At 41.7% G+C, this 25,922-nt stretch overlaps 1 protein-coding gene across 10 annotated transcripts in view; it reads right to left on the bottom strand.

The window, feature by feature from the left end:
• HUWE1 (HECT, UBA and WWE domain containing E3 ubiquitin protein ligase 1) overlaps nt 1–25,922 on the bottom strand; it is a 102,681-nt gene that overhangs the window by 10,148 nt on the left and 66,611 nt on the right. For 6 of the 10 annotated variants that reach the window (XM_087925709.1, XM_087925714.1, XM_087925713.1 and 3 more), the window contains 29 exons: nt 25,110–25,286; nt 24,860–25,019; nt 24,407–24,765; nt 23,646–23,839; nt 23,191–23,369; nt 22,476–22,621; nt 22,258–22,324; nt 21,616–21,830; nt 21,182–21,393; nt 18,960–19,142; nt 18,510–18,682; nt 18,138–18,286; nt 17,506–17,581; nt 16,928–17,026; nt 16,496–16,629; nt 16,041–16,212; nt 15,502–15,730; nt 15,129–15,307; nt 12,088–12,177; nt 11,852–12,003; nt 10,402–10,447; nt 9,345–9,623; nt 8,487–8,745; nt 7,326–7,459; nt 7,002–7,222; nt 5,686–5,974; nt 5,489–5,591; nt 4,404–4,944; nt 1,419–2,019 (listed from right to left, as the gene is read on the bottom strand). In XM_087925709.1, the coding sequence (XP_087781835.1) occupies nt 1,419–2,019; nt 4,404–4,944; nt 5,489–5,591; nt 5,686–5,974; nt 7,002–7,222; nt 7,326–7,459; nt 8,487–8,745; nt 9,345–9,623; nt 10,402–10,447; nt 11,852–12,003; nt 12,088–12,177; nt 15,129–15,307; nt 15,502–15,730; nt 16,041–16,212; nt 16,496–16,629; nt 16,928–17,026; nt 17,506–17,581; nt 18,138–18,286; nt 18,510–18,682; nt 18,960–19,142; nt 21,182–21,393; nt 21,616–21,830; nt 22,258–22,324; nt 22,476–22,621; nt 23,191–23,369; nt 23,646–23,839; nt 24,407–24,765; nt 24,860–25,019; nt 25,110–25,286 (5,818 nt within the window). Of the gene's footprint in view, nt 1–1,418; nt 2,020–4,403; nt 4,945–5,488; nt 5,592–5,685; nt 5,975–7,001; nt 7,223–7,325; nt 7,460–8,486; nt 8,746–9,344; nt 9,624–10,401; nt 10,448–11,851; nt 12,004–12,087; nt 12,178–15,128; nt 15,308–15,501; nt 15,731–16,040; nt 16,213–16,495; nt 16,630–16,927; nt 17,027–17,505; nt 17,582–18,137; nt 18,287–18,509; nt 18,683–18,959; nt 19,143–21,181; nt 21,394–21,615; nt 21,831–22,257; nt 22,325–22,475; nt 22,622–23,190; nt 23,370–23,643; nt 23,840–24,406; nt 24,766–24,859; nt 25,020–25,109; nt 25,287–25,922 lie in introns of all 10 variants that reach the window. The other 4 variants (XM_087925711.1, XM_026711458.2, XM_087925718.1 and 1 more) reach the window with 2 other exon arrangements.

Genomic DNA, 25,922 nt, shown 5'->3' with positions numbered 1-25,922 from the left:
AAAGTTTAGCAATTTAGAAAACTCGTTTCAAAAGTAAATGCATCCAGAACATTTTGGTTATAACTGAGGCAACCTTATGCTTATCTCCAAGTGAAGGGGTAAAAGATTTGTTGGCCCTCAGCAATTCAAGCAAGATCTAGCTAAAACATTGTCCTGCTGTGGTTAAGACAAATGCACTGTAAATTAGGCATGAGCAGCTCAGGACCATTTCATTGCTAACTGATATTATTTTCAAGATGGGTGCCTATAATGGGGCTAGATTTGAATATGCAGCATTCTTCAGTCCAACTTTGGATCAATTCAGTGTTGAAAAATAATAGTTATCCTCACTCTACGCTGACTCATCAAACATCTTAAGAAACTTTAGTCCATCCTGACCATGTCTTCATCAGGCAAAATCAGCCTGGAGACTGTAATGGCTCCTGTCTCTCAAGACACCAGAAACTTTGAATTTTGCCTAAGATTACCAGTGATTCCAGTTATGTAGCTTGAATACAATTCTCTTTTGGAAAGATAATAATACTGTCAATGACATACCAGAAAAAACAAGGACCAAAACTCTAACTTTTCCCAAGGGACAGTTATGTTTTTCTCCAAAAGTATTAAAGCAGAAAATTGTTAGCAAGATATCAATAGTATCATTTCTCTGCAAAAAGATTTCCGTATTGATGAGCTAGATTTGGTTTCACTGGTATCTGACTTTGCATTGGGGGAAAAAAAAAGCAACTTCATTGGCTTGTTTGCCGTGTTTTTGATATTTATCATTATAGCTCCCTCCCCCCCCCGTGGGGAGGGTTGTTTGCACTCTTGGGTATTCTGTTGCATGTTGCTGCATAGGAATGGTGGACCTGTTAGTTTAACTTAGTTGCTGCAATTATTCTATTCTTTAAGCAGGTCAAATATAAAAATAAACGTTACTATATGCTGAGCAAAAGTTATATACGTGACTCAAAAATACTCTTTTTTATATATTTAGGATATAAACATAATCAATACTTAAGATGTAAATGTGGACAACTAGGTAAGGAGCAATTTTTTGTGTGTGTTTCTCAGAATGAGGGTTCTTCCCTGGGCTCTGAATCTTTCTTTCTCTCTACTAGGCAAAATCTGTATTTTAGGGTGGTTCTTTTCCATTCTCTCCTATGTTTAAAAACTCAAATATTTTCATTTTTACTTTGAGTTAGCAAGTTTCATTTATTCTACTTGATTTGTATTCTGCTTTTCATTTTGGAGCACAGCAATGTACATATATTGCTCCACTGTATTCTAAATATCCCCGTCACATGATTTTTGCCTTTCAGGTCAGTGGGGGAGACTCCTAGTAGCTGGGTGTGAGGTCTAAGTTATCTCTTATAATCCCTGCAAAACTAGATTAGGTTTCCCTTTCTTTCCTCCCCTCCTCAAATGAGAGGACTTACTGGACACGGCCGCTGGAACGGTTGACGTGGTGGTTACTGTGGCAGCAGCCCCAGAAGTGGCGATCGAAGCAGCAGTTGCAGCGACAGCTGCCGCTGCCAAGGCAGAAGCAGGAACAGGGACTGGGACTGGGAGGGGGGCAGGGGCAGGAGTGGGAGCAGGGGTAGGGGCAGGAGCTGGGGTGCTGGTGGCATTAGGAACAATGTAACTGGTTGCCCCCTCAGCCGCGTTCTTGTTTTCAGGAAGAGCAATGGAGATGAGAGACAGCAGGCGCAGCAGCTTTTCAGTCAGCAGAGAGCTCCGTCTGATCACTGGGTGTGACAGCATGTTCATCAGCTGGCCCAGTGGAGAGGCTTCCAAACTGTAGGGGGAGCTCTCCCCTTCTGAGCCAGAGCTCACAGGCACAGATTTGATGGAGTTCTTGCCCTTGCGGCTAACATTCATGTTATCCAGTTTGACCAACAAGTCCCAGAAGTCCGTGGAGATGCCGCTTGTGCCTATTTGACCTGGGCAAGGACTGCTTGACTGCTTATTACCACGCTCCCGCTCATTTTCACAGTTGGTCTCTTTGGTCCGCTGCTGTGTGAAGTGACTGGGGAACACCTGGAAAGGTAGGGAAAAGGAAAGGACGGGAATTAAGCCTCTCTCTGAATCCATGCTGGCAGCCCGCATTCAATTTTAAAAACGTACTAGTTGTTCCTCTCTGGTTTCACAATGTAACAATAGCACTTTCCTAATTTAACTAACCACCCCCAAGCCCCCACATGCATATGCCATCTTCTAGGGCTAGATTCTCTAGGTTCGAGGGGTGGGGGTGGGGGGGAGAGGATGATGAAGAGTTACCTTGAGGTCCTATAAATGTAATTACTTAATAAACAAAAAACAAACAAATAAAAATAAACCTTGAGGTCCTATACATGTAATAAATAAATAAAATAAAATAAACAAGCAATTAACTGCCTAGATGTTAAAAGATCAGTTGGATTCTTCAGATTCAGAGCTTGACCAGGCAGACCATGAATTAGCAGAGGAGAATGCTGTGGGAAAGAGGCATTTGAGGAGATGCAAGTGCAGGCTGGTCTGGCTGACCCAGAGCCTGAGTTAAATAAGGTCCTGAGCCAACCACAGGTTACGTATTATGAAGGATAGACCAAAGAACGTCAAGCCAACCAGTTGAAAGAAAGAAGTCTGACTTAGCAAATTAGTCAAAGTGGTATCAGGGGACAACTGCTTATCTGGCTCCTGGTGGCAAACTATGTTCTGACTTCTTTCTTGAAACCTTATCCATATGGGGTTTGGGGTTTATCTGGCTAGTCTGTGGGCTAGTCGATACAGGGATATCTGTCCTTGTCAGTAATTCGTTCTGGAAGATGGACTGAATACTAAAACTGACGGGTACCGAGAAAAACCATGTGACTTACTACATGGCCTGGTATTTCGACCAGAAGAAATAATCATGAGGCAGCCGACATCATCAAGTTCTTCCCTGCATGTCGACTACCAGGAGAAAGATGAGTGGCTGGACAAGATTTCTGCTTCAAAATGTGTTGAATATCAAATTTGATGCATTTTGAAGCAACTGAGTGTCGAAGTATGACTGTATCTACTCTTGGATCCTCTCTAAATCTGTGATTTGCTTACTTTTTAAAAAACACACTTAAAGTAGAAAGTTTTACATCTCTCACACACTTTTGTGTTATTCCAACTGAAGATTTATGAGTAATAAATATCTTAAGTTTGTAGCAGAAGTATCTGTGTATATAACTAGCAGCACAGAACACAAAATATACCTCTAGAAAATGTCTTCACAGTGTATGTTTACAGCTTATTGTCAATGGTAGCTAATAAAAAGGAATGGACAGCACTAGCACTGAACAGTTGCCCCTCCAAGTAGAGAACAAAATCAGCCAACTCACTTTTAAAACTAATTTTCGAACACTAGCGTTAATATTAATAAGCATTCTTGCACCTTGTCTAGAGTAGCGGTAGTATTTCTTACCCTGTAGTAACCCGGAAGAAAACTGATTAACTGCAGCTCCATTTGGATAGACATAAAGCAAATATACAGCAAACCTTCATTCATTTTAAATAAATGCTGAATACAACTGGTAATATAAGGAAGATTCATAAAAATAGTGCTCTATGGAACCACCATGTTTTTTAGTGAGCAGGTCTGGAACTGGGGTAAGTTTTCCCACTGAAAAGACTTAAGCATCAATATCCTGAAACTGCAGCAGGTAGGTGGAGAAACCATTCCAGGGTAACTTCTACCACTGAAAGAAAAAAGCTGTACATTCCTCATATTTTACCTTTAAATTCACACAACTCTTTGGGATAAAACAAGCGGGATCAGAAAAGTCTATGGTATTTTTGTATTTCTGGGGGGGGGAGGGCACGATGACACTGGGGGACACTGCAGCCGACTGCAACGGAATTCTTGCCACATCAACTCACGAGGACAACAATTCTGGTGACAACCACCTGGATCAATGTATTCACAACAAGCACAAGGGAGAAGTAAATTTACTCGAATTTCATTTTTCAAGCCTAAGAATTTAAAAAGCAGCTTGGAAAAATTGAAATGGAAACTACAATTTCACTCTTCTCCATTAAAATTAGTTGTGATTCTATACATATTTTTAAAGTGTTTATGCTGGTTCTCTTTTATGGTTTTCAGCACACTGATGAACAAGATGGATTTCAATCTTGTAAGTAAGATATACTATTACACATATGTATAATTATATAGCTCACTGTTTTCTATTTTAGGAACTTGTTGCATTTTTTTCTACATCTACCTCCTTGTGATAATCAGCCTTGTCATCTTGATTTATTCATGGAATTAATTTTGTTTTCTTAACTGTAATATTTCAACCCTTTTCTCTAAGACAAACTGGCCTACTTCTTCGAGTATTCCTCAAAATGGGAAAAAAAATGCTTTTCCTCATCATATCAAGAGTAGTACATTAAAAATCTCTTGCCTTCACCTTGGCAAGTTGGATGAGAGTATCAAGTACATGGCGGCAGACCACTGGGGCAGCCTGTGGATGTATGTGAACCGTGGAACCAGCAGCAGCATGCTTCTCCGTGTGCTTGCGGCCTCCTGCTCGTTGGATCTGGAAGATGTTGGTTCTACAACCCAGAGCTGCATCCATGGAAACTGAGAGCCAAGAAAGTTGTCCTGAGCTTTTGGATTCCATTTTATGCAGCAGGTCAAGTGGCCGGTTGTCCGGACCACAGCCTTTGGCTGCCCTTTTGCCTTTGTCATCTGGGGCAACAGTTCCCTTGGGCGTCTCCACACACAGTTCGCTCTCACTGCTGCGCTGCAGGATGGAAAGCAGGCTCCGAATCACCCAGTTTCGTGTCTGTGCATGATAACAAAGATTCCGCAATACCCGATGAAGCCGGCTCGTGTTCAGCTTTGGCTCGTCTACAAAAAGCAGGACCAACAGACAGGACAAGGCCTCATGGTCCAGTAGAAGGCGTCCACGCAAACGTAGCAGACTGTCTACATTGCTGCCTGATGGTCTAAAAAGCAACAATAGAAATATCAGAGAAGTTTATACCATACTCCAAAAAACCAAGGCAATTCTTTAAGGCATCCCAAAGAAACCCTTTCTAGCAAAGAGAGATTCATTTAGTAGAGGCAGGTTTGCTTATGTCATAACTTCAATGAGTTGAACACTTCTTTTTTCTTGTCAATGCTAATTCTACCTGTTAACCGGAATGAGTTTGAATCCATTGACGTTTGAATCAAATATTGAATCAAATGCTTATCCTCAAGGCTGCTGGTTCTCAAAACTATAGCTCTGCTCTTTATTTTCAAACCACTCCAGTCTGTCTTTCAGTTTAGTGAAGCAGATCAAAAGGCAGGACTTTTTGGAATGGCTAAGTACAGGTATTTTCTTATTTCTGAAGGCAAGATCATGGCCAGTCCAATTTTTAGATTTCAAATTAATTCGACCTCCATGTTAATAGCATAACTAGTTTGGAGCAATTATTTTAAGTTTTGCGATTCCAAACAAATTCAGTTTATCACATAGGGTATCCCCCCTCCAGAAAAATCCTGTACCTGCTGTGGCTGCTGCTACCACCCATCTGGAAGGTACCTCCTCTTTGAACAGCTAAGCGTGTATACTGGACACCTCTGTTTCCACTCAATCGGCTTGTGAAGGCTGGGTAGAGTGAAAAGGAGAGCAAAGCAATTAAATCAAGAGATCTAATAAACCAAAGATCATACAATGACAAAACAAGAAAGGCTTGCCTTACCTGGGCTACGCAAAATAGCAGACAAGGCAGAAGTGCTAGAGTGGCCAAAGAGGCGCTCATGCATCAGTTGACGCTGGCGTGCTTCTTGTTCTCGCCTCAGAGCCTGGGCCTCAGCAGCAATATCGGGAGGCATGACCGCCAATACACTATCCTCCATGTCTTCCAGCACACTGCGCCGCAGATCTGATGGCAGTGTTTGAATGAAAGTCACTGGATCCATGGGTGTGTCTGAGCTTGTGCTTTGCGCAAGCTCACGCCTTTGCTGTTCTGCCCGCTGCTGCGCCAACACCTGGAATAGAAAAAAAAAGATTTTGAAAGTTTGGGCATGGTCAGGATCAAAATATAGAAACCAACAATTTCCCTGTCACAATGAAGCCTTATATGCCGACCAAGTAGTTTCTACAAGCAAAGCACTTCTTCAACCAATATGTCCCCTAAAACAGCTAAGTTTAAAATGCCAATTATCCAGTATGAATAAATGAAAGGCTGATATGAAATTAAGCCTTAAGGAAGGAGGAAGCTGATCCAGTGCACCAGCCGATTCAGCTGATGAAGTGACTTGCGGGTCACTAAAACTTAATGCTTTTAAAATAAATTTTAGTTATCAGAAAAGATACTATCAGAACTCCTGTTTTTATGCCATCATAGACTAACACAGTTCTCCTCCTACAATGTTTGAAAAGCTAACTAAGAAAGATCTTATAAAAGAAATATTCATGAAATAATTAACAATTGGAATATCTGTATGAGTTTCTCAGGAGCACTTCAGCTTAATTCTGATATCATTGCATTATTGTCTTGATTAAAAACAATAAATCTTTACATAAAAAGAGCAAGACCAATTGTGGATGTCTATTTCATAAACAGACTTCACGAACTTGGATAAGCATGGAATTCCTTTCCTTGGAGACTTGACAGAAGAGGCAAATAAGAAGAAGAAGGCAAATAAGTTCACAGAAAGAGTAGTGGAAGCATGGAACCAACTTCCAGCAAGATCAATCATCAGTAACTGAGTTTAAACAAGCTTAGGATAGCCCATTATCCAACAAAAAAAATAAAATAAAAGTAAAAATAAATAAAAATAATAATTAATTAAAAGAAAAAACGGAAAGGGCAGACTCAACGGACTCTTTTTCTGCCATCAGTTTTCTATATTTCTAAGCATGACTAAAGAATAATTTAGAAAGAATAATTTAACACAAGCCTATTTTAAGCAATGCAATACGGTGGACCACAGTGGACAGCTTCATTTTTTTGCTTCTGTGAATTAATTGCTTCGATTCTGTGTTACACCCTTAAGAAGTATATAGTAATACCTCTTCCTGGATAGCTGGGGGCAAAGCAGCCAAGAACTCAGGACTGACTTCTGTCACACCAGGATTGCCCACTACAGGAGGGGTTGGAGTTGTGGCCGTGGTGGTAGGAGCTGAACGGGCAGGAGGCCGGATACCCAACTGGTTCTGCAGCACTTCGCGCCGAATGTCATCAGGCAGGGCAGCCAAAAAAGATGGGTCAACACCTTCAGGAAGATTTATTCCTGTTGGAAAGGGACGTTAGGTACACAATGGATGGTGCTACAGGGAAAAGTTAACTATTATAAAGCCCATCGCTGTTATCTTGTTCGCTCCTATAACGTTTACCTGCCAAAGGGTCTTCCTCTTCACTGCTGGTGGAAGGAAGTGGCTCTTCCAAGATGCCCCGAGAATCTGCACCAGAAATGGCTGCAGCTGAATCTCTGGTGGAGGAGCTCTCAGAGGAGGATGCAGGTGGGGAGCTGCATAGCAGGGAAGAGTGATAATAATTAGTGCAGGGCTAACACAAACAAAACAGGTCACCGTCTTAGTTTAGTTTACTTTATTGTCATGGCACCTCGTACAACAAACTCAAACACCATCTTCAGTGCACATCATGACCATGACCATGACCACGAAAATAAACACAAACATACATCCTTCACCTTCCACACATTGAACCGGAAACCCCCAACACCACACCAACACTGCACTATACAGCAGAATTCAAAAGAGCTACTGCCCTGGGATAGAAGCTGTTTTTCAGCCTATTTGTCCTTGTTTTTATTATTCTGTACCATCTGCCAGATGGTAATAGTTCAAAGAAAGGGTTCCCAGGATGAGATGGATCTTTGAGAATGTTTTGAACTTTCTTAAGGTAGCGGGAGCTATAAAGCTCTTCCAAAGAGGGGAGAGGGCAACCAGTGATCTTCTGGGCAATGACATTAACCCTCTGGAGTGCTTTCCTATCTGCCACTGTGCAATTGGCAAACCATACAGAGGTGCAGTATGTTAAAATGCTCTCTATGGTGCAGCGGTAGAAGGTCACCAGCAGTTTCTCATTCAGTTGTTGTTTTCTGAGAAGCCTCAGCTAGTATAATCTCTGCTGGGCCCTTTTGACCAGGGCTGCAATGTGGGCACCCCAGGTCAGGTCCTCTTTTAGGGTAACACCCAGAAACTTAAAACTGGCCACTTGCTCCACTCGGTCTCCATTGATAAGCAAGGGCTGGATGTCTGATCTCACATAGCCCTCCTAGATGAGTCAGAGCAGTGTGAAGAGTGATGGCTATAGCGTCCTCCGGAGATCTATTTTTTCTGTATGCAAACTGGTGTTTATCAAATGTATGCGGAAGACCAGAAATGATGTGCCGGCAGACCAATTTCTCAAAGCACTTCATGATGATTGGAGTGAGTGCCACTGGTCCGTAATCATTGAGGTTACTGATAAGGAACCTCTTTAGAAGCGGAACAATGGCGGCGGAACAATTATATTTGTTTTCTTGTCCTTACCCATCATCCACCTGCTGGCTGGGATCAGGCTGGCCCTCCCTAGCAGTATGGGCATTTGGCCCTTGTTGGGTGGCATCGGCTGCTGTCACCACAGCGTCGGTGCCCGCCTGTTCCACAGTGCTAGCTCCACCACTCTCCGCCACGCCTTCTTCCAGATTGCATGAAGCCAGGCTGCTGGTGTCCATGGGTGAGCCCTCCAACTGGCTGCTGACAGCAGTCAAGGCATCTGAGTCCTCAGCTCTCTCTGGAGAGAGTGACGCTGGTGGGAAAAGCAAAACAAAATGTTTATGGGCAGGGAACTCAAATTCTTTCACGGAGATTCATAGAAGACCACAGCTCTCTGGGATGTGAAGTCCTCTCATCCAACAACATTAGGACAGAATATATTGCTTGAAATACTGGACTGAAAATGTTGTTAATCAAGCACCAGGTTGAATTGAAAGAAGCTATTCTTTCCATTCAACAAAACAATTCCACATTTTGGCTCTAATGTACTAAAAGACTTGGTAGTGGCAAACTGCAGAACTTTCCTTGGAAAAGCTATCAAAGGAGAAGAATAACCCAAATAAATTGGCTCAACATTTCATTACTCGAGAGTCAAAATCTGAAATCACTCCTCCATAAAAAGACCACGTTTTTAAAATAAAGAATGTTTTTTTTTAAAAAGATTGCTATAACCAAGACTATATCACAGTGGGGACTATTACACATGTATGTTAAAATTTCGTACGCACATACCCATATACAAACATAAACCCTTGGAAAAAAATACACTGAACGTTGGACAAAGAAACATGACTGCACACATATGCACAAGGGACAGAAACGGGCAGCCGGGGCAAGTCTAGGGCCACTTACTGATGGTGGGGGCAGGTGAAAGCTCCATCTGCGTGGCCTCAGCGTCTGTGCTCAGCCTCCCAGGGCCCGAGTCCTCCTGCTCCACAGGCATCAGCAGCTGCCCAGAAGCCTGAGCAGTGGACTGCCCCACCAGCTCTGAAGGGAGCTCTCCTGCTCCTGTTGCTTGCTGCTGTTGCTGTTGGGGGCTCTCCAATGTGACCAGAGTCTGCTTAGGGCCAGCCGAGGTGTCTTTGGCGGCAGCTGAGACTGCAGGGTAGCCGTCCGGATGGGTGGCACCATCTGGGAGCCAAGAAAGTGAGGGAGGCTGGTTTAAAACCCAACCTGCTAAGCAGCAGGAGGATTTCAAATGGGGCCTTGGCTTCCCCCCCATTTTAGTAAAATAAAGCTCCAAGTTCACACAAAACTAAGTGCATTGAGAAAACCAAAATACAATCTTGGGTACTTTACCCCACGCAGGGAAAGTAGTAAGTTGTATAGTTATCTCTGATTTGGGGCACAAATCCCTACCCCACAACAATACAACTTACTACCTCACCCTGGTAGGAGCAAGAAGCACAAAGGCATATAGTATGAAGGCAAAATATTATTTCTATTGTTTGTGCTACAGAAGATCCTCCCCTTATCCCTGTACTGATTCTAATAGATTGAAGAGAACACTCTCTTTGGAATTTCTCTACTCAAAGCACACAACTGCAGTTTGTAAGATACAATATTCTATGGCAAAGACCCAGCCAAACCCAACAATGGAACAACAACAACAAAATCTCCCATGTTGCATCTAGACTTGAGGGTTTGGATTCCCAGTTCCTTGCTGGAGTTAGGTAGTAATCTTTCAGTAGCAATCTTCTTCTTCAGAGTACGCAATGGTGGCATGATGGAATTAGGAATCCTCATAGGAAAGACAGTAGATTGTATAGTTATCTCCAAGACCGGGTATGACCCTAAAACTATACAATCTACTACCTCATCCCAGGGGGCCCGGGAACAGCATCTGCTTGAGCTAAGCTGGGGGAGGAAAATAAGACACCAATCAAACATCCAGAAGAAAATAAATTACCTGGAAGATTCTGCTCAGCTGAACTATTTGACTGTGGCACTGGTCCCTACAGAGATAACAAACATACAAAATCAGAATGACGCAGAATTCAATCAGTCCATTTCAGGCTCTGAAGACCAATGTAGATAGGAAAATGCTAATCTACACCTTCTTTTTAGGACAGGAAGGAGATTGTGTGTTATTTCCACCCAGTATCTCAATATGTTTTTTTTTCCCTAGTCCTGTAAAGCAAATTTAAGGACAATTCCACATAAAAGCTAGTAAACATATTCTACACATTGCTATTAAAAACATAGAAAGACAGAACCGTAATTGCTAGTTCTGTCCTAAAATCCAAAAATCCAATGCAACTACAAAGACATGCAGAGAATATAAGGCTATTTATCCCCTTTAATTAACCATTATTCTTCTTAAACAGTTTTACAAATATCAAATATTTAGTATTTTATTATTCATAGTAAGAAAAAAACCCCTCAAACTGCCATATGCTGGAAGGCACTGTATACTGTTCTAAATCTATTGTAGTAACAAGGTCAGCCAATGAATAGGCATAGCAACTAAGTCAGCCAATGAGGACTGTTTGGAAACTGAAACTAGAAGTAGCCTAGGCGTGGGTAGCCTAGTGTGGCTCTATATAAGCTCCGAGTCTGTCTATTGAAAGAGAAATGAACTTGCTTGCTTGCCTGCTGAACTAAAGTGAAACTGATGTCTGTTTCTGAGCTCCTGAGTTACTAATCTGCTCTGAACCTGTAACATGTCTGCTTCTGTTTGAGTTTGCTCCATATTGGAGAAATCTATAACTGGTATTGTAAAATTTACTTAATATATTTATAAAGACGTTAAATGAAGCATCAGCCATCTGTGTTTACTTTTCTAGTGCTGAATTTACGCTGCAAAACTCTGAACAGATAGTTAGTAAGCATCCTAAATATTTTCTTGAAAAACTAATAATATTCACAGATTCATGGAAAGATAATTGAAGTTGTTTCTATTTTTTGTTAGAGTATTTCATTTTCCCATTTTGTTCAATTAAATTCATTTGTTTTTCTGTTGTCGGGATCTTCTGCAAGTAATAATCTACAGTATTTCATTATTAATCATATTTAATAAACCAGTCTCCTTTATTTTGTTGCTGAATTGGAACATAAGCCTTATGAAACAAAGAAGAAGAAAGAGCTGATTGGGTTGTGTTTAGGAGAAAAATGTGATGATTCTGGGATAAAGTCACTTAGAAACAACAAATAGTTAGGGCCAATTCTCCCTTCCTTTCATAAACACATCCTGTTTGTATTCTGGAACAGGAAGTACTAACTCAACCAAACGTATTTACAGCTGCTGATCCTTCTTCAACCAACTTTAGCAGTCAAGCCAGCCAGAAAAGGCCTTGAAAGTCTAAAGCCTGATTTTTAGGGGCACCTTAATCCACAAATAGTCAAGTTTGACTGCCAACCTGAGGATTCTGTTCCTTGTCTTCTGAATCTTTGGCCTTATCTGACACTTTGGCCTCCTCCTCTGCCAATTGCTTGCGTCTTTTCTCTCTTCTTTCCTCTAGCTCTTCATCCCTCAAGGCTTCCAGGTGGTTGATAATGGGAACTTTGACCACTGAATGGAGGAAAGACTTCTAGTCAAGCACAGTCAATTTAAGGGAGGAGAATGCTATCTGAAGGAAGGTACTTATTAGCTCACCTGAAACACAATCATGCATACTTTCTGCATCAAGTACTTTACATTCTTCTGTCCAGCGTGTCAAGGCAGTTGGGATGCTTGACAAAGTTCCTAAAAAAACGAATGAAAGGGACAACGGTTTTGAAAGAATTCAAATAGCAGCCCTCACTCTTTTCAGTAATTGATGTATGAAGAAATAACATTTTGGAGGGGCAGGCTCCATAAAGATTGAAGACAGGCTTGGTATCCCTTGAATAATGCATATCTATGAATGTGGACCAAGTAAATCCCATTAACTTAAATGAAGTTTGCATATATATGAATATGCATAGGACTATTTCCTAAATTTTAAATGCATTTTTCTAAAAAGCATTTTCTGAGGAATTAAAGCAATCAAATTAAAGTAAAAAAATATTTGGAGCAACACTAAACAATTGCCTCGACCTCATCTTCTGCAACAGCTCAAACTCAATTTATGGCCTACAAATTCAGGAACCCTTTTCAAACAGTGACCACAATATGATCGACTTTTATCTAAACTTACACCCTCATAAAGAGGATCATAATGATGGACCCCAAAAATACAACTTCAAAAAAGCCAATTATTAATTCATAGCTGTCGACCTAACATCTCTTGATTGGCACATTCTGTTTTCTGGCTGTAATACTACAGAAGACCATTATAACTCTTTTCTTGCTTGAACTCGAAAGAGTCATTAAACTATATGTTCTAGTAGTAACCCCCCAAAACAATAAAAACAAATTACCCAAAACAATAAGGAAACTTAAATCTAAAAAAAATCACTATAGTGAAAAAACTAGCTATCTACCTAACTTTAAAAACCAATACAACACCTTATGCTGACAGATAAAGGCAGAATGCACCAATTATCACTGCAAGCAAGAGGAAAACCTCCTACGCACAAAATCCAGCCGCACCTTTTATAACTTTATAAACACCAAACTTAAAGACTGAAGAACCATCCAACCCTAAAAGGACCAAATGGGAAAGACTGTAGCAATGAAGACGTTAAGACAAACCACTTCAACACGTTCTTCAGTTCAGTCGTTGTAAACAGCAATGGCTCATCCGCCACATTTCCTAGTCATACCACAACTAACTGCAATGATCTACTAAATATTGACTTTACAGAAGATAACGTAGAAAAGGCACTACGTTACCTAAAACCATCCCAATCTATTGTCCCTGATGGCTTATGTGCATAGTTCTTAAAAAAAGTTCTCCACTGCCATTAGCAGAACCCCTAAGCATAATATATGAGATATTCAGAACCAGCTCCTTACCGAACCTATGGTCCTTAGCAATGGTTATCCCTATCTTCAAACAAGGTGACTCCAGCCTGGTTGAAAACTAGAGACCAATCTCACTATGTTGCATCACATGCAAAGTCATGGAATCAATCATCAACCAATGCATTACCCTCCACCTAGAGTCAAACAACCTACTCCAAAAAAACAATTTGGTTTCAGAAAAAAATTGTCCTGCAATCTGCAACTCCTTCACTGCCAAAACATATGGACGACACTACTTGACCAGGGTAAAGCAATAGATGAAATTTACATAGACTTTTGCAAAGCCTTTGACTCAGTGGTACATGACAAACTGTTAAAACTAAACTCTTACGGCATTTTTGGATCCCTTCATAAGTGAATTACTGCATTCCTGACAAATAGACAACAAATAGGAAAAATAGGAAACACCCTATCAAGCCCTGCACCGGTTAACAGAGGTGTCTCCCAAGACAGCGTTCTAGGACCCATACTCTTTATACTCTATATAAATGACCTTTGCAATCACCTTATAAGCAACTGCGTCCTCTTTGCTGATGACATAAAACTATTCATCATCACCAACAATACTACCGTCCTTCAAAGTGACCTCAAATGGTCAAACAATTTTGACTACTCCAAATCTCAACCATCAAATGCTCTGTCCTACACATTGGTAAAAAAATCAGTACACCAAATACAATCTAGGCAGATATGACTTCGTTGATGATCCTCACTCTGTCAAGGACTCATATACTAGATATGGAGTACTCATATCTAACAACCTAAGTGCAAGAGCTCACTGCAACAGCATTGCTAAAAAAAGCTTCAAGAGTTGTTAATCTTAAGAAGTTTCTCCTCTGGTAATACTGAATTACTAACTAGGGCATACAAAACCTTTGTTAGACAAATACCAGAATACAGCTCAGCCGTCTGGAATCCACACTGTATATCGGACATTAATACAATTCAGCATGTCCAGAAGTATTTCACAAGAAGAGTACTACACTCCTCTGTTCACAACAGAACACCCTGCGCCACCAGGCTTGAGATTTTGAACTTCGACAACCTAGAACTATGCCGCCCACGGGTTGACTTAAGCATGGTATATAAAATAATCTGCTTTAATGTACTACCAATCAATGACTTTTTCATCTTCAACTGCAACAATACAAGATCACACAACAGACATAAATTTAATGTAACCACTCCAAACTTGATTGAAGAAAGTATGACTTCAGCAACAGAGTGGTCAATGCCTGGAACACACTACCTGACTTTGTTACATCCTCAACCCCCCAAAATTTTAACCTAAAACTGTCTACCGTGGACCTCACTCCATTCCTAAGAGGTCTGTAAGGGGGCGTGCATAAGCGCACAATAGTGCCTACTGTCCCTGTCCTATTGTCCCCAATTATTTGTACCCATTTCCTGTATTTATACTTATGTTTATTATCTTGTAAGCAATTGACAAATGAAATAAAAAAATAAATAAAAAATAAGCTTTCCCTAAGCATCAATGCTATTTCACTGTGACTTGGTTATGGTTAACATTGGTAGAATCAAAGCTAGAAAACAGCTTTCAAGAACTGGAAGTCTTTGAGATACATCAATGTACCAGAATGCTTCCTTAAAATAATAATAATTCCTCTCCAGCTTGCAAATGCTGGATTTCTAAGTTATAGACAGCTTTGATGTTATTTAAAACTTTAGTTAAGACACAATTATTTCACTGTTTCAAAGCCTTAGCAATTAGTTCCCTGAAGACTTGCCTGCCTGGCTGGTAGCTGTGCTCTGGTCATGAAAGAACTCATCCAGCAACTCATCATCCGAGCGAGCAATTATGTGCACATCATCATTGCCTACCAGGAGGCGAGCACGACCTCGACTCTGCAGTGGAAGGCTACTGCTTAGTTGCAGGATGTCTGCAGCTGCTGAAGGACCCAGCAATCTAAAGGTGACATGCAGTAAGGGAAAGCATTAGGAAACGGATGTTGCAACATCTTAGGATAAGGATCCAATGCATGAACAAACTGCAAATAAACCACCCTCTTCTAAAGCAAATTACTGGAAACTGAGATATTGTCAATATTATTAACATTCAGCATTGTTCCCATCACACTCCTCTTTTTCTCCTCAGCTTACCTCTGCAGAATGAGAGGTGGGTTGGGCTGCCGGGTGCCTGGATAATGCACATGAATTGTATGGCCCGTATTGGCTGTCAGCTGTCGTAATGTCCTCTGGCTGCGACCAATGCCTTGTGCCAATCGAGTAGTAGAGGAACCACTACCCAAAGTCAAAGAGCTATGGTCTGCATGCCGTACCATAAGTGGGTGAGTGGCAGGAATATTGCCAGGGGATGGAGGAATATCCGCTAGGAATAAAAATAGGAGAGTTAGCAGATGAAGATGGGACTATGAAGAGTTAAGTAGAGAGATTTCCTTAAATTACAAAATTGGCCAGAGCCAGAGGTTTAGCAAAGATAACATCATATAGGTTTCTAAATGATGATGCTGTTTTTGTAACTTCCAATTCATCTCGTCAGCCTGGGCAAAATACAGGAAGAATACTTCATTCCAAAATAAGAAAAGTAGCTTCTTAGCCATTAACATTTTGCCTTCCAATTCTCACAGGTTCTAGAATATCATCAATATCCTACGGCTTCTGAGTTTCAGAATTCTTACTGGCGCTGGAGAACATGTTGTCAAATTCTATGATGAGGTCATCTTCACGGTCAAAGCGTTCAAAACGCACCAGCGGGGAGGCATTCATATCAGGATAGTCTTCATCTAACTCCATCTCTGAGCCGTCATCATCATCTTCCTCTTCTTCACCTTCTTCACCTTCTTCATCATCCTACACAAGTAACAAACATCAAAATCATCTACTGGTATCCAGGTTTCTGAAATCCAACCCTTCACACTTCCCCATAATAATGCTCACTACTTTGAAAACTCTTAATTTGATTGTACATAAAGCAAACTACAAATTCCAGGCATTATTAATAGTTCTTGAGACTACTAAAAACCAGCAGCTTTTAATTGTCCTTCCTTATTATTCCATACAAGTCAGTAATGTGAAGATTGCAAAATTAAGTTGGCAGTAGGCTTTTGTGCTGGCTCTTCTCCAGTGCCTTTACCTGATCGTCTTCATCTTCCTCCTCCTCCTCTTCTTCCTCATCTTGACTGTCATCTTCATCCTCATTGCTACCACTGCTGTCTTCTTCCTGTGTGTGCTCTTCTTCATCTTCAGGATCCAAGATATTCATAGAATCTAGAACAGAATTGAGAGTGCTGATAAAGTGAGGTGGCTTATGCTAGTTAAATATAAACATTTCCAGTTATTTCTTTAATGAGATTCTCCAAACTCTTTTTTTACAAATTTGGAAAAACCGTCTGAAGCAAGATTACATATTTATCTTTCTGCTTTCTAAAAAAAGAGCTTAAGCCTATGAACATCTTGAAAATATAGTAGTGTTAAGTTTCTTTTCTCCAGCACTGCACCAACCCCACCGGAAGGATGTCTGTTGGCATTTTTATGACTAGAGATAAATGTTTAGGCAATGCCTCACCTTCCCTGTTGGCCTGTAGTGTGGAAGCCTGGCTCAGATTGGAAGGTGCCTCATCCATCAACACATCCTCCTGAGACTCATCCTCTCCACTTCGTCCCACTGAAGGACACAAAGGTAGAGCACAGGATTTAGCAGAATCATGACTGAACAGCTTTTGTTCTGTTGAGGAATGCCAGAGCTGTCCATTTTATCTATAAATACCCATTATGATTCTGATGTGATGCGGTAACTAAAAACAAATACACTGATGACAATGTCATGAATGCATTTGCCTCTGCCTAGCACCCTGAGAAAGAAATGAAATGTTTCTAAAGAGAGAACAGATAGCACTGGCATCTGCCAACTAGTTCTACAGCTTTTTCCATGCTTTGCATGAAAGAATAGCAGCCAAGAAATGGCAGAAGCAGCAATTTTTCTCTATCTGGAGGAATGGCCACTCATAGAAGACAGAATTCTCTATAATATAATGTGGAATTTAAATTATTCCTTTAGATCACACACAAGGAAAATAAAAAGGCACATTAAACCCTGAGATCATAACTGATGACCCTAACATTAAATTATGTGTTTGCTCTCACCTATTATAGTACTATTTCCTGAGCCACCATCTTGCTCCAGTAATTCATCAATCAGATCCTCCAGTTCATTTTCAACCTAGAAAAACAGAGATGGGAACATCACTGTGATCCAGTTCCACATACCTTGATAAGCCTTGAAGCTCTAGAGAAGCTGCACTATCCTGTGTTAGCACCTCTGATTGCTGTTCCATCACAGGTAGAAACTAATAAGCAGCCTACCCCTGCTATCACAGTCTGAATAAAACGAGGAAAGATTATGAAAATTGGGACAAAGTTAAGCATATCAGTCCAGGTTTTATTCAGTCATTTAAACTGTCTTCCCCGAACCTACAAACTTTCAAATATGATGGGATTTTACTTCTCAATTCCCATGGCTGTTGGCCACTTGGCCTGGAAATTTTGGAAGTGCTACATTGCTGAAAATGCTGCTTTACAAAAGAATTTGGTAATTGCAAATCTTCACTTTTATTCTTCTGTATACAGTTTAAGACAAACTTCACCTACATCAAAATAACCAGGAATTCAAATGACACTCCTGTTGCATTATATTTCTGTCTTGAAAGCCTGCTGTCACATTTTGTTTAAAATAATAATAATACAGGGAACACCCTCACAACCTCTAGCATTCATACCTGCATCTCTTGTGTGCTCAGGACTTCAGGCTGCCCTGCAATCACCACTGCATCCGTCTCTGCTTCACCATCCATGATGTCACCATCTGCTACTTCTGCTTGTGCAACATCGTGGTCCTCCTCGGGGGCTTCTGCTTCTCCACTTTCTCCTAAGGGTCAAATAAAAGTGAGGCCTATCCTCTCTTGAACTGACTTTTACTCAAGCACAAACCACCGGAGATACATATATATTAGCAGACAAAAGGAAATCTAGCCAGAGGAGGGAGCAGATACTCACAAATCAAGTATAGCAAGAGATAAGGAAACTGGCATGGAAGAGGTAAAAGGGCACCGCCATTTTAAAGAAAACTACTTCAATGAGATGCACGTTACCTGCATCCTGTTGACCACTGCTGGCATCTCGTGCTACTCCCTGAGCATCCTGCTCTGCCTTGCTCTTGCTTGAGGCACTTTTGCTACCGAAGAGACTGCTGGGCTGATTGACAATACGCGACAACGTCTCCAGGGGTTTCAAGGCAGCATTAACTGTGTTGGCCATGTTGGGACTTTAGGGAAAAGTACACATAGAGAGTAGTCCAAATTAGAGCGAAGTCAGATATCAACGAATAAAACTTAGTTGATGTAGATATAAATAGAAATCTTAACAAAATGGGACAGGATTAGAATTTTAGTTATCTCAATAATGCAGCTAATTCTATTCTAAATTCCCAAATTTTCTCACAGACAAATCCTAGTGAAAATCAGGGGAAAATTTATTTCTTAATTCCAAACAAATTGTTTAACACCATGAATGAATTCATCTCAATTTCTTGAGCAAATTACCTGGACAGATCAAGACTGTGGGGCACTCTGGCCAAGTCATTGACCAACCCTTTCTTGAGGAATAGACGGATGATGTTATTCATGCCATTGTGTTGTGTCTTGGCTGTAGCACTGCTGTAGAAGCTGGAGGTGGATGGGCAGGATTCCATTATGGTGCTGATGATGCACATTACTGCCTGTAGCCTAAAGTAAGACAGGATATCACGAATCAACATGAAAGCAATGTTTCTGGTGCTTATCAGAACAATAGCATGGACACCCAACAATGTGATGTCCCAAATCTGTGGAACAGCGGGTTTTTTTTCTTTTCCCATAGTAAACATCCTTGTTTTACTTATTACAAACTTTGCTGGGAATAGCATTCTAAATTCTGGCTACTGACAAAAAGGCATGCTCTTGGGTAGCCTCTCCCTGTACCTCTGCATGGGAAGCCACCCTCCAAAAGTATCAATAGAGTTTTACAAGTATGGTGCCTATGGTGAAGAAAGGTAGTTTACTAATATCTTTCACTTGAAATCTTATCAAAGACTAAAAATGTCTGAACTTCTACAAGTGAAACTCGAAAAATTAGAATATCGTGCAAAACTTGATTTATTTCAGTAATGTAACTTAAAAGGTGAAACTAATACATGAGATAGCCTCATTACATGCAAAGCAAGATAGTTCAAGCCATGATTTGTCATAATTGTGAGGATTATGGCTTACAGCTCATGAAAACCCCGAATCCACAATCTCATAAAATTAGAATATTACATGCAATCAAAACAAGGATTGTACATAGAACAATACTGGACCTCTGAAAAGTATAAGCATGCATATGTACTCAGTACTTGGTCTGGGCCCCTAGTGCCTCAATGCGGCGTGGCATGGAAGCTATCAGCCTGTGGCACTGCTGAGGTGTTACGGAAGACCAGGATGCTTCAATAGCTGCCTTCAGCTCTTCTGCATTGTTCCGTCTCATGTTTCTCATCTTTCTCTTGGCAATGCCCCTTAGATTCTCTATGGGGTTCAGGTCAGGCGAGTTTGCTGGCCAATCAAGCACAGTAATCCCACGGTCATTGAACCAGGTTTTGGTGCTTTTGGCAGTGTGGGCAGGTGCCAAGTCCTGCTGGAAAATGAAGTCAGCATCCCCATAAACCTCGTCTGCGGAAGGAAGCATGAAGTGCTCCAAAATCTCCTGGTCAACGGCTGTGTTGACCCTGGACTTATTGAAACACAGTGGACCAACACCAGCAGATGACATGGCTCCCCAAATCAACACAAGACTGTGGAAACTTCACACTGGACTTCAAGCATCTTGCAGTGTGTGCCTCTCCATTCTTCCTCCAGATTCTGGGTCCTTGGTTTCCAAATGAGATGCAAAAGTTGCTCTCATCAGAAAAGAGGACTTTGGACCACTGAGCAACAGACTAGTTCTTTTTTTCTTTAGCTCAGGTAAGACGCTTCTGACATTGTTTGTTGTTCAGAAGTGGCTTGACAAGAGGAATTTGACATTTGAAGCCCATGTCCAGGATCCGTCTGTGTGTGGTGGCTCTTGATGCACTGACTCCAGCCTCAGTCCATTCCTCGTGAAAGTCCCCAACACTTTTGAATGGCCTTTTCCTGACAATCCTCTCCAGGCTGCGGCTTGTGCACCTTTTTCTTCCACTTTTTCCTTCCACATAACTTTCTATTAATGTGCTTTGATACAGCACTTTGCAAACATCCAACTTCTTTTGCAATTATCTTTTGAGGCTTTCCTCCTTATGGAGGGTGTCATTGACGGTTTCATTGGAGGGTGTCATTGACGGTCAATGATGGTTTTCTGCACAACTGTCAGGTCAGCAGTCTTTCCCATGATTGTGATTCCTACTGGAACCCTTTGCAAGTGTTATGGCTTAATTAGCTGATTAGAGTGGGACACTTTGAGCCTAGAATATTGAACCTTTTCACAATATTCTAATTTTCTGAGATTGTGGATTTGGGGTTTTCATGAGCTGTAAATCATAATCATCTCAATTAAGACAAATCACGGCTTGAACTATCTTGCTTTGCATGTAATGAGTCTATCTCATATATTAGGTTCACCTTTTAAGTTGCATTACTGAAATAAATGAACTTTTGCACGATATTCTAATTTTTCGAGTTTCACCTGTAGGTGCAAGAACTTAAAAGTTACAGTGCTATAGCTTTCCTCCGGTACTGATCCACCTGCAAGTACCAATATTTCCCATATTCCTCACCTGGCATGTTTTTCGGTGCTTTCTGCCATGGCCAATGCCCGACCCAGGGCTGCCTTCACCTCATTCACCAAGGCCACTTGGGCATCAGTGCCGCTGCCTGCTGCAGCCAAGCTAGCTAGAAAGAGGCGAGCCAGGGCTGGTGTATCTTTGTCTTCAGCATTCTGGGTGTGGGGCAGGAGATGATCCAGGACAAAAGCCAAAACGCTACAGTCCTGAAAAGTTCCAGTAAGAGATCAGTAGAAAAAAGAAAAATCAAAACTCCCGAGTCTTTCCCTTACCGACAACACCACCCAATTTACAATTCTCTGTAAAATTATGCCTTCCATTGTCCACTAGAATAATGGTACCCGCCCTCAACATCTTTCCTTGCTTATAGCTTGCTTCCAAGCCCATGGTTGTCTGGCACTGGTTGCAGTGCATTTGGACTTTCTTACCTCTTTTATAAGTTCGGACTGGCCCACAGTATAACTGTAGTTTGCAATTAATGTAGCAATGCCCACATAGGAGCGCACAAGCTCTGCCAAGAGCCGCAGAATAGTAGAGGTAGGCATAAGTGGCTTGCTCCCCTTAGCCTTTTGCTTGTTCTCCTCTGCAGCTTTATCACCATCCTTATCCTTCTTATTTTCTCTAGATTCTTCAGGAGTAGAAGCTATAAGTTAGAAAGGAAAGGATCCATCAGTGGAAGGGCTGCTATCCCAAGAAATCTAATTCCAGAACATCTGAAACCAGATCAGCTTGCCCATACTTGGTACCCTCCAGATATGTGATTATATATACTGATATGGAATATAGAAAAGTATAGTTCCAACACATTTGGAAGCTTTAGGTTAGAGAACACTAGACTACACCCAATTAAGATAACAATTTGATCTCATGCTAGAACAGTAGGGGGAAAAAGAAGCTGCATCTTTACCACTAAGATAAGAAATTCTCCCTACAACAGAATGACATTTAGAAGCTAATCAGTTTAGTCAAATAAACTTCCAAATGCCTAAGAACATCGGAGAACATACTGGCAGAGGTATTAAACACTGCAATTAGCTTGGGATTGCATCATCAATAAAACTGGTGCTTACCGTCACCTTGGGGAGTTCCAGACTGAGGAATCTCAGAGGCTGCGCTATCAGCAGCAAAGACTTGAGCCTAGAGTTAAAAAAAAAAGGGGAAGACATAGGGAATGATTTAAACTTCATCAAATGGGATAAGCAGATACACTTTTTTATGCCACTTCTTATGCTAGAATTAACAAAACTACTTGACTTATTGGCTGCACAGACAGATCCGAGGGACTCACATTGATGCCAAAGCCTGTCTGAGAATCGAAATCACTACTCTGGCGAGTCAAAGAGCGGTACTGCTGATACACATCGTCTCCCATGTCTTGTAGAATCTGGCTCACTTCCTGGTTAGTAGTATTCACTTTGGGTTCAGATTTGTCTGCTGAAAATAGAGAAACAAAAGCAGATCTATAGACAGCACTTTCAGTGGTAAGCCTGCATTTCTGGCCAAAACAGTGTTACCTCTTCCACAAAGATACAGTATCTTAGGTCAGGGGTTCCCAACTGGGGATGCTCACACCCACTGGGGGTGCAAGATGATATTCCAGGGGATGCGAAAACTTGTGTTTAGAAGTTTCAAAAGTATAGTATATATGCATAAATATATGCATATAATTATTTACTTTTGTAAGGGGTGAGAGAATGTATCAGAAGTGTTCTAGGGTGCAGGGTACAGAAAAGGTTGGGAACCCCTGCCGTAGATACTTATCTTACTGAGTGACTTGCTGAAAAAAAAAAATCCCCCACCTAAGAGGCCCAATTCTTTCTAGGGGCAAGTGAATAGTTAATATTACTGCTGGCTTCAACAATGTGTATGGTACATTTGGAGGAAAAAGGTAGAGCTATTTAGAATAGTATTCCCAATCAAAAGGTATGAACGCCCCAGCAGTCAAAAACTATGATGCCACCCATATAGAGTTCTCTTTTGTTATGTCCCAGGGTATAATGTACCTTCATCAGGGGCATGGTAGGCAGCCAAAGCATTCAGCATGTCATAGATCACCTCCTTGATTGTATCAGGTATAACAGGTAGTGGTGAAGGTTTAACTGGTGTAGTTTTCACTAGCTGGACAGCATTGGGGCCCTTAATCCGCAAGTTCTCGAACTCGTCGTCAGAGGCTTGGGGAGCAAAAGGAGAAAGAATAAAAAGAACTAGAGCCGCCAACACTACAAACAGGACCTGGAAAAAGAGGCTGGAAAGGGGAATAGAGCTCAGCATGCTTATATCTGCTTTGAGGGGATTTTTACACAAAAGGTCTACTAGGGAAAGCGTTTCTCCTCCTTGCCCCCGATCCAGGTCATCATCTCCTCAAACATGAGCAGTCAAAATGCAGGTTCTGGCATGCCTGCACACTCACTCCTCTGGTTACTGCGGGAGAACCAGCAGAGTTATGATGTACTTACCAGTTCCGGAGCCACGGGGAGCGGGCAGGGCAATACGAATGCAACCATTGGCTACCTCAGTGAAGATCTCGGGATTTCGGCAAGCAGCTGGGCCCAGCACTCGCAAAATATAGTTGATCTCTCGGGAGCCCAAGCTGCCTGACACCACACCTGAAGTGGTGCTGCCTGCTCCACTGGTGGCTGCTGAGCGCACAACCTAGAATGACAGCAGGAAGAGTCAGGTGAGTGAAGGGATCCGGAAAAATACCACTAGACCAGTCTGCTGGAATTACAGACGCAAAGTTCAAAATAAAAGGCAGGGCAGCTAAGAGAAATCACTTTATATGAGATCTGCATTGATATAGAAAATACAGAGAGAATAACAACTGTGAATATATGAATTAGGGACACCAGACTTACAACTGGCAATGGGATGTTGGGGGAAAACAAAGCTAGTGAATTAAGATTGAAGCTGTTGAAAGACATCTCTCTATACCAGGGTTCTCCAACCTTGGCAAGTTTAAGACTTGTGGACTTCAACTCCCAGAATTCTTGAGCTAACATGACTGGAGGTGGGGGGAAGAGACTACAAGGACATGTGACTACAAGGACATCACTCTGGCCATGGGTTATAAGTCCATTGTTTCAGCACTGTCATAATTTTGAATGGTCATTGAATGAATGGTTGCTAAATCGAGAACTACCTGTATATAAATTATCCAGGAAAGCAATCAATTATGACTCCACCTCTTCCCTTGCATAGGTAGCGCAAGGCCAATTGTACCTTTTCCATAGTGTGATGCAGTGTGCAGGGATCCTCTATGATGTGTCGGAAAAGCAGGGTGACAAGAGGCGTGAAGCCGTTGAAACCAGAGCTCTGTGTCAAGCCCAGGATCATGCGCGTGCTCTTGAGTTCAGCAAACATCATGGCATATTTGTGGTGGCGGGTGAGGCGCAGACAGAGGCGCAGGGTGGCGTGCAGAGTGTCTGGCTCCACAGGCACACCCAACATGCTCACACAAGCCCGGATTAAGACTGTCACCATCTCCTCTGTCAGGCCTTGGATTAGGATCTCGGAGGGCTTCACCTCTTCTGGTGGTGCTTCTTTCTCTGGGGCTAGGCTATCAGAAGGCACAGGGCTATCTGATAGGGTTAGGAAAAAATATAGAGGTGAGTGGAAAAAGTTCAATCTGTGGTTTGGGGTAAAAACCAGACCTTAAGAATATGCATGTAGTACCATTTGCCTTCTCCTCCTTAACCTTGCTTTCCATTTCTTCCCCTTTCTCGAAAGTTCTATCCAGTTCTTGTCCGTTGCTTTCCTTCACAGTCTTGCTAAGTCGGGGAACTCTGAGCAAGGTCAACATTACTGGCCTCCTGTTCCCAGTTTCTTCATTCACCTTTGCATCAGGAAATACACCAAAAGGTTAGAATCACCCCACGTGTTGATCCCAAACCAAACAGCTGAACAGAGAATGGGAAGTTTATACCTGCACCATTGTAGTGAACTGCACCGTGTAGCGCCGCCGGCCAGCAGTGAAACGAACACTAGTCTCTCCCGCTTTCCAAGCTGTGTCAATAGTGCTATTATTACTTGCACTATAGCTACACCATCGGCCCGAACGATCATCAAACCATCGCCAATTGTTGCCATTAGCCTGAAGGTACTGCAGAGAGGTGGGGGGGAAATGGCTATTAGATGTACCCTACACTATAATTTCTAGGCATACCTACTCAAAAACAACTCCTAAGAGATTACAACAGTGGTTGTCTGAAAGAATAAGAGTAATCCTTCTATGAAGCAAGGTAGTTAACTCTTCAGACGTGAGGCAATCGATTTCATGCAAGTCTTAATTTAATAATTGGTGTGGCAACGGAATGCAGATACTGTTAGGAACATGTTTCAAATCTGAAGTTGAATACTGCATCTTCATCATGCATTGTATGCCAGACAGCTTACTCCAGATTCCTATGTGAAGTGTACCTCTAAAATTATACATACACTATTCAGCATTCCCCCAGCAAAGAAAGCCAATTCTAACTTAATGATAAAGACTTTGGATTGAATGTGAGGTACAGAGAGGACATAAGGCTGTTTTTCCGGAAATACCAGAAGTGACAAAATGGGCTTAGTTTTTGGCCTGCAAAGCCTGCAGAAGCCTTCTTGAAGCTTCTGGGAGGCCAAAAAAGGCCTCAAACCGGCCGAAAATAGGCTGTGAGGCACACGCATGTGCAGTGAGGTAAGTTTGCCTGCAGGCCGTTTGCTGGCACAAATGGCTCTGCGTGCCACCTGTGGCACACGT

Source organism: Pseudonaja textilis, chromosome 2 (genome assembly GCF_049901715.1).
Source record: "Pseudonaja textilis isolate UNSWEBS1 chromosome 2, rPseTex1.2, whole genome shotgun sequence".
Lineage (NCBI taxonomy): Eukaryota > Metazoa > Chordata > Lepidosauria > Squamata > Elapidae > Pseudonaja > Pseudonaja textilis.
The sequence above is the reverse complement of the archived record's forward strand: the minus strand, read 5'-3'. Positions and strand labels throughout refer to the sequence as shown.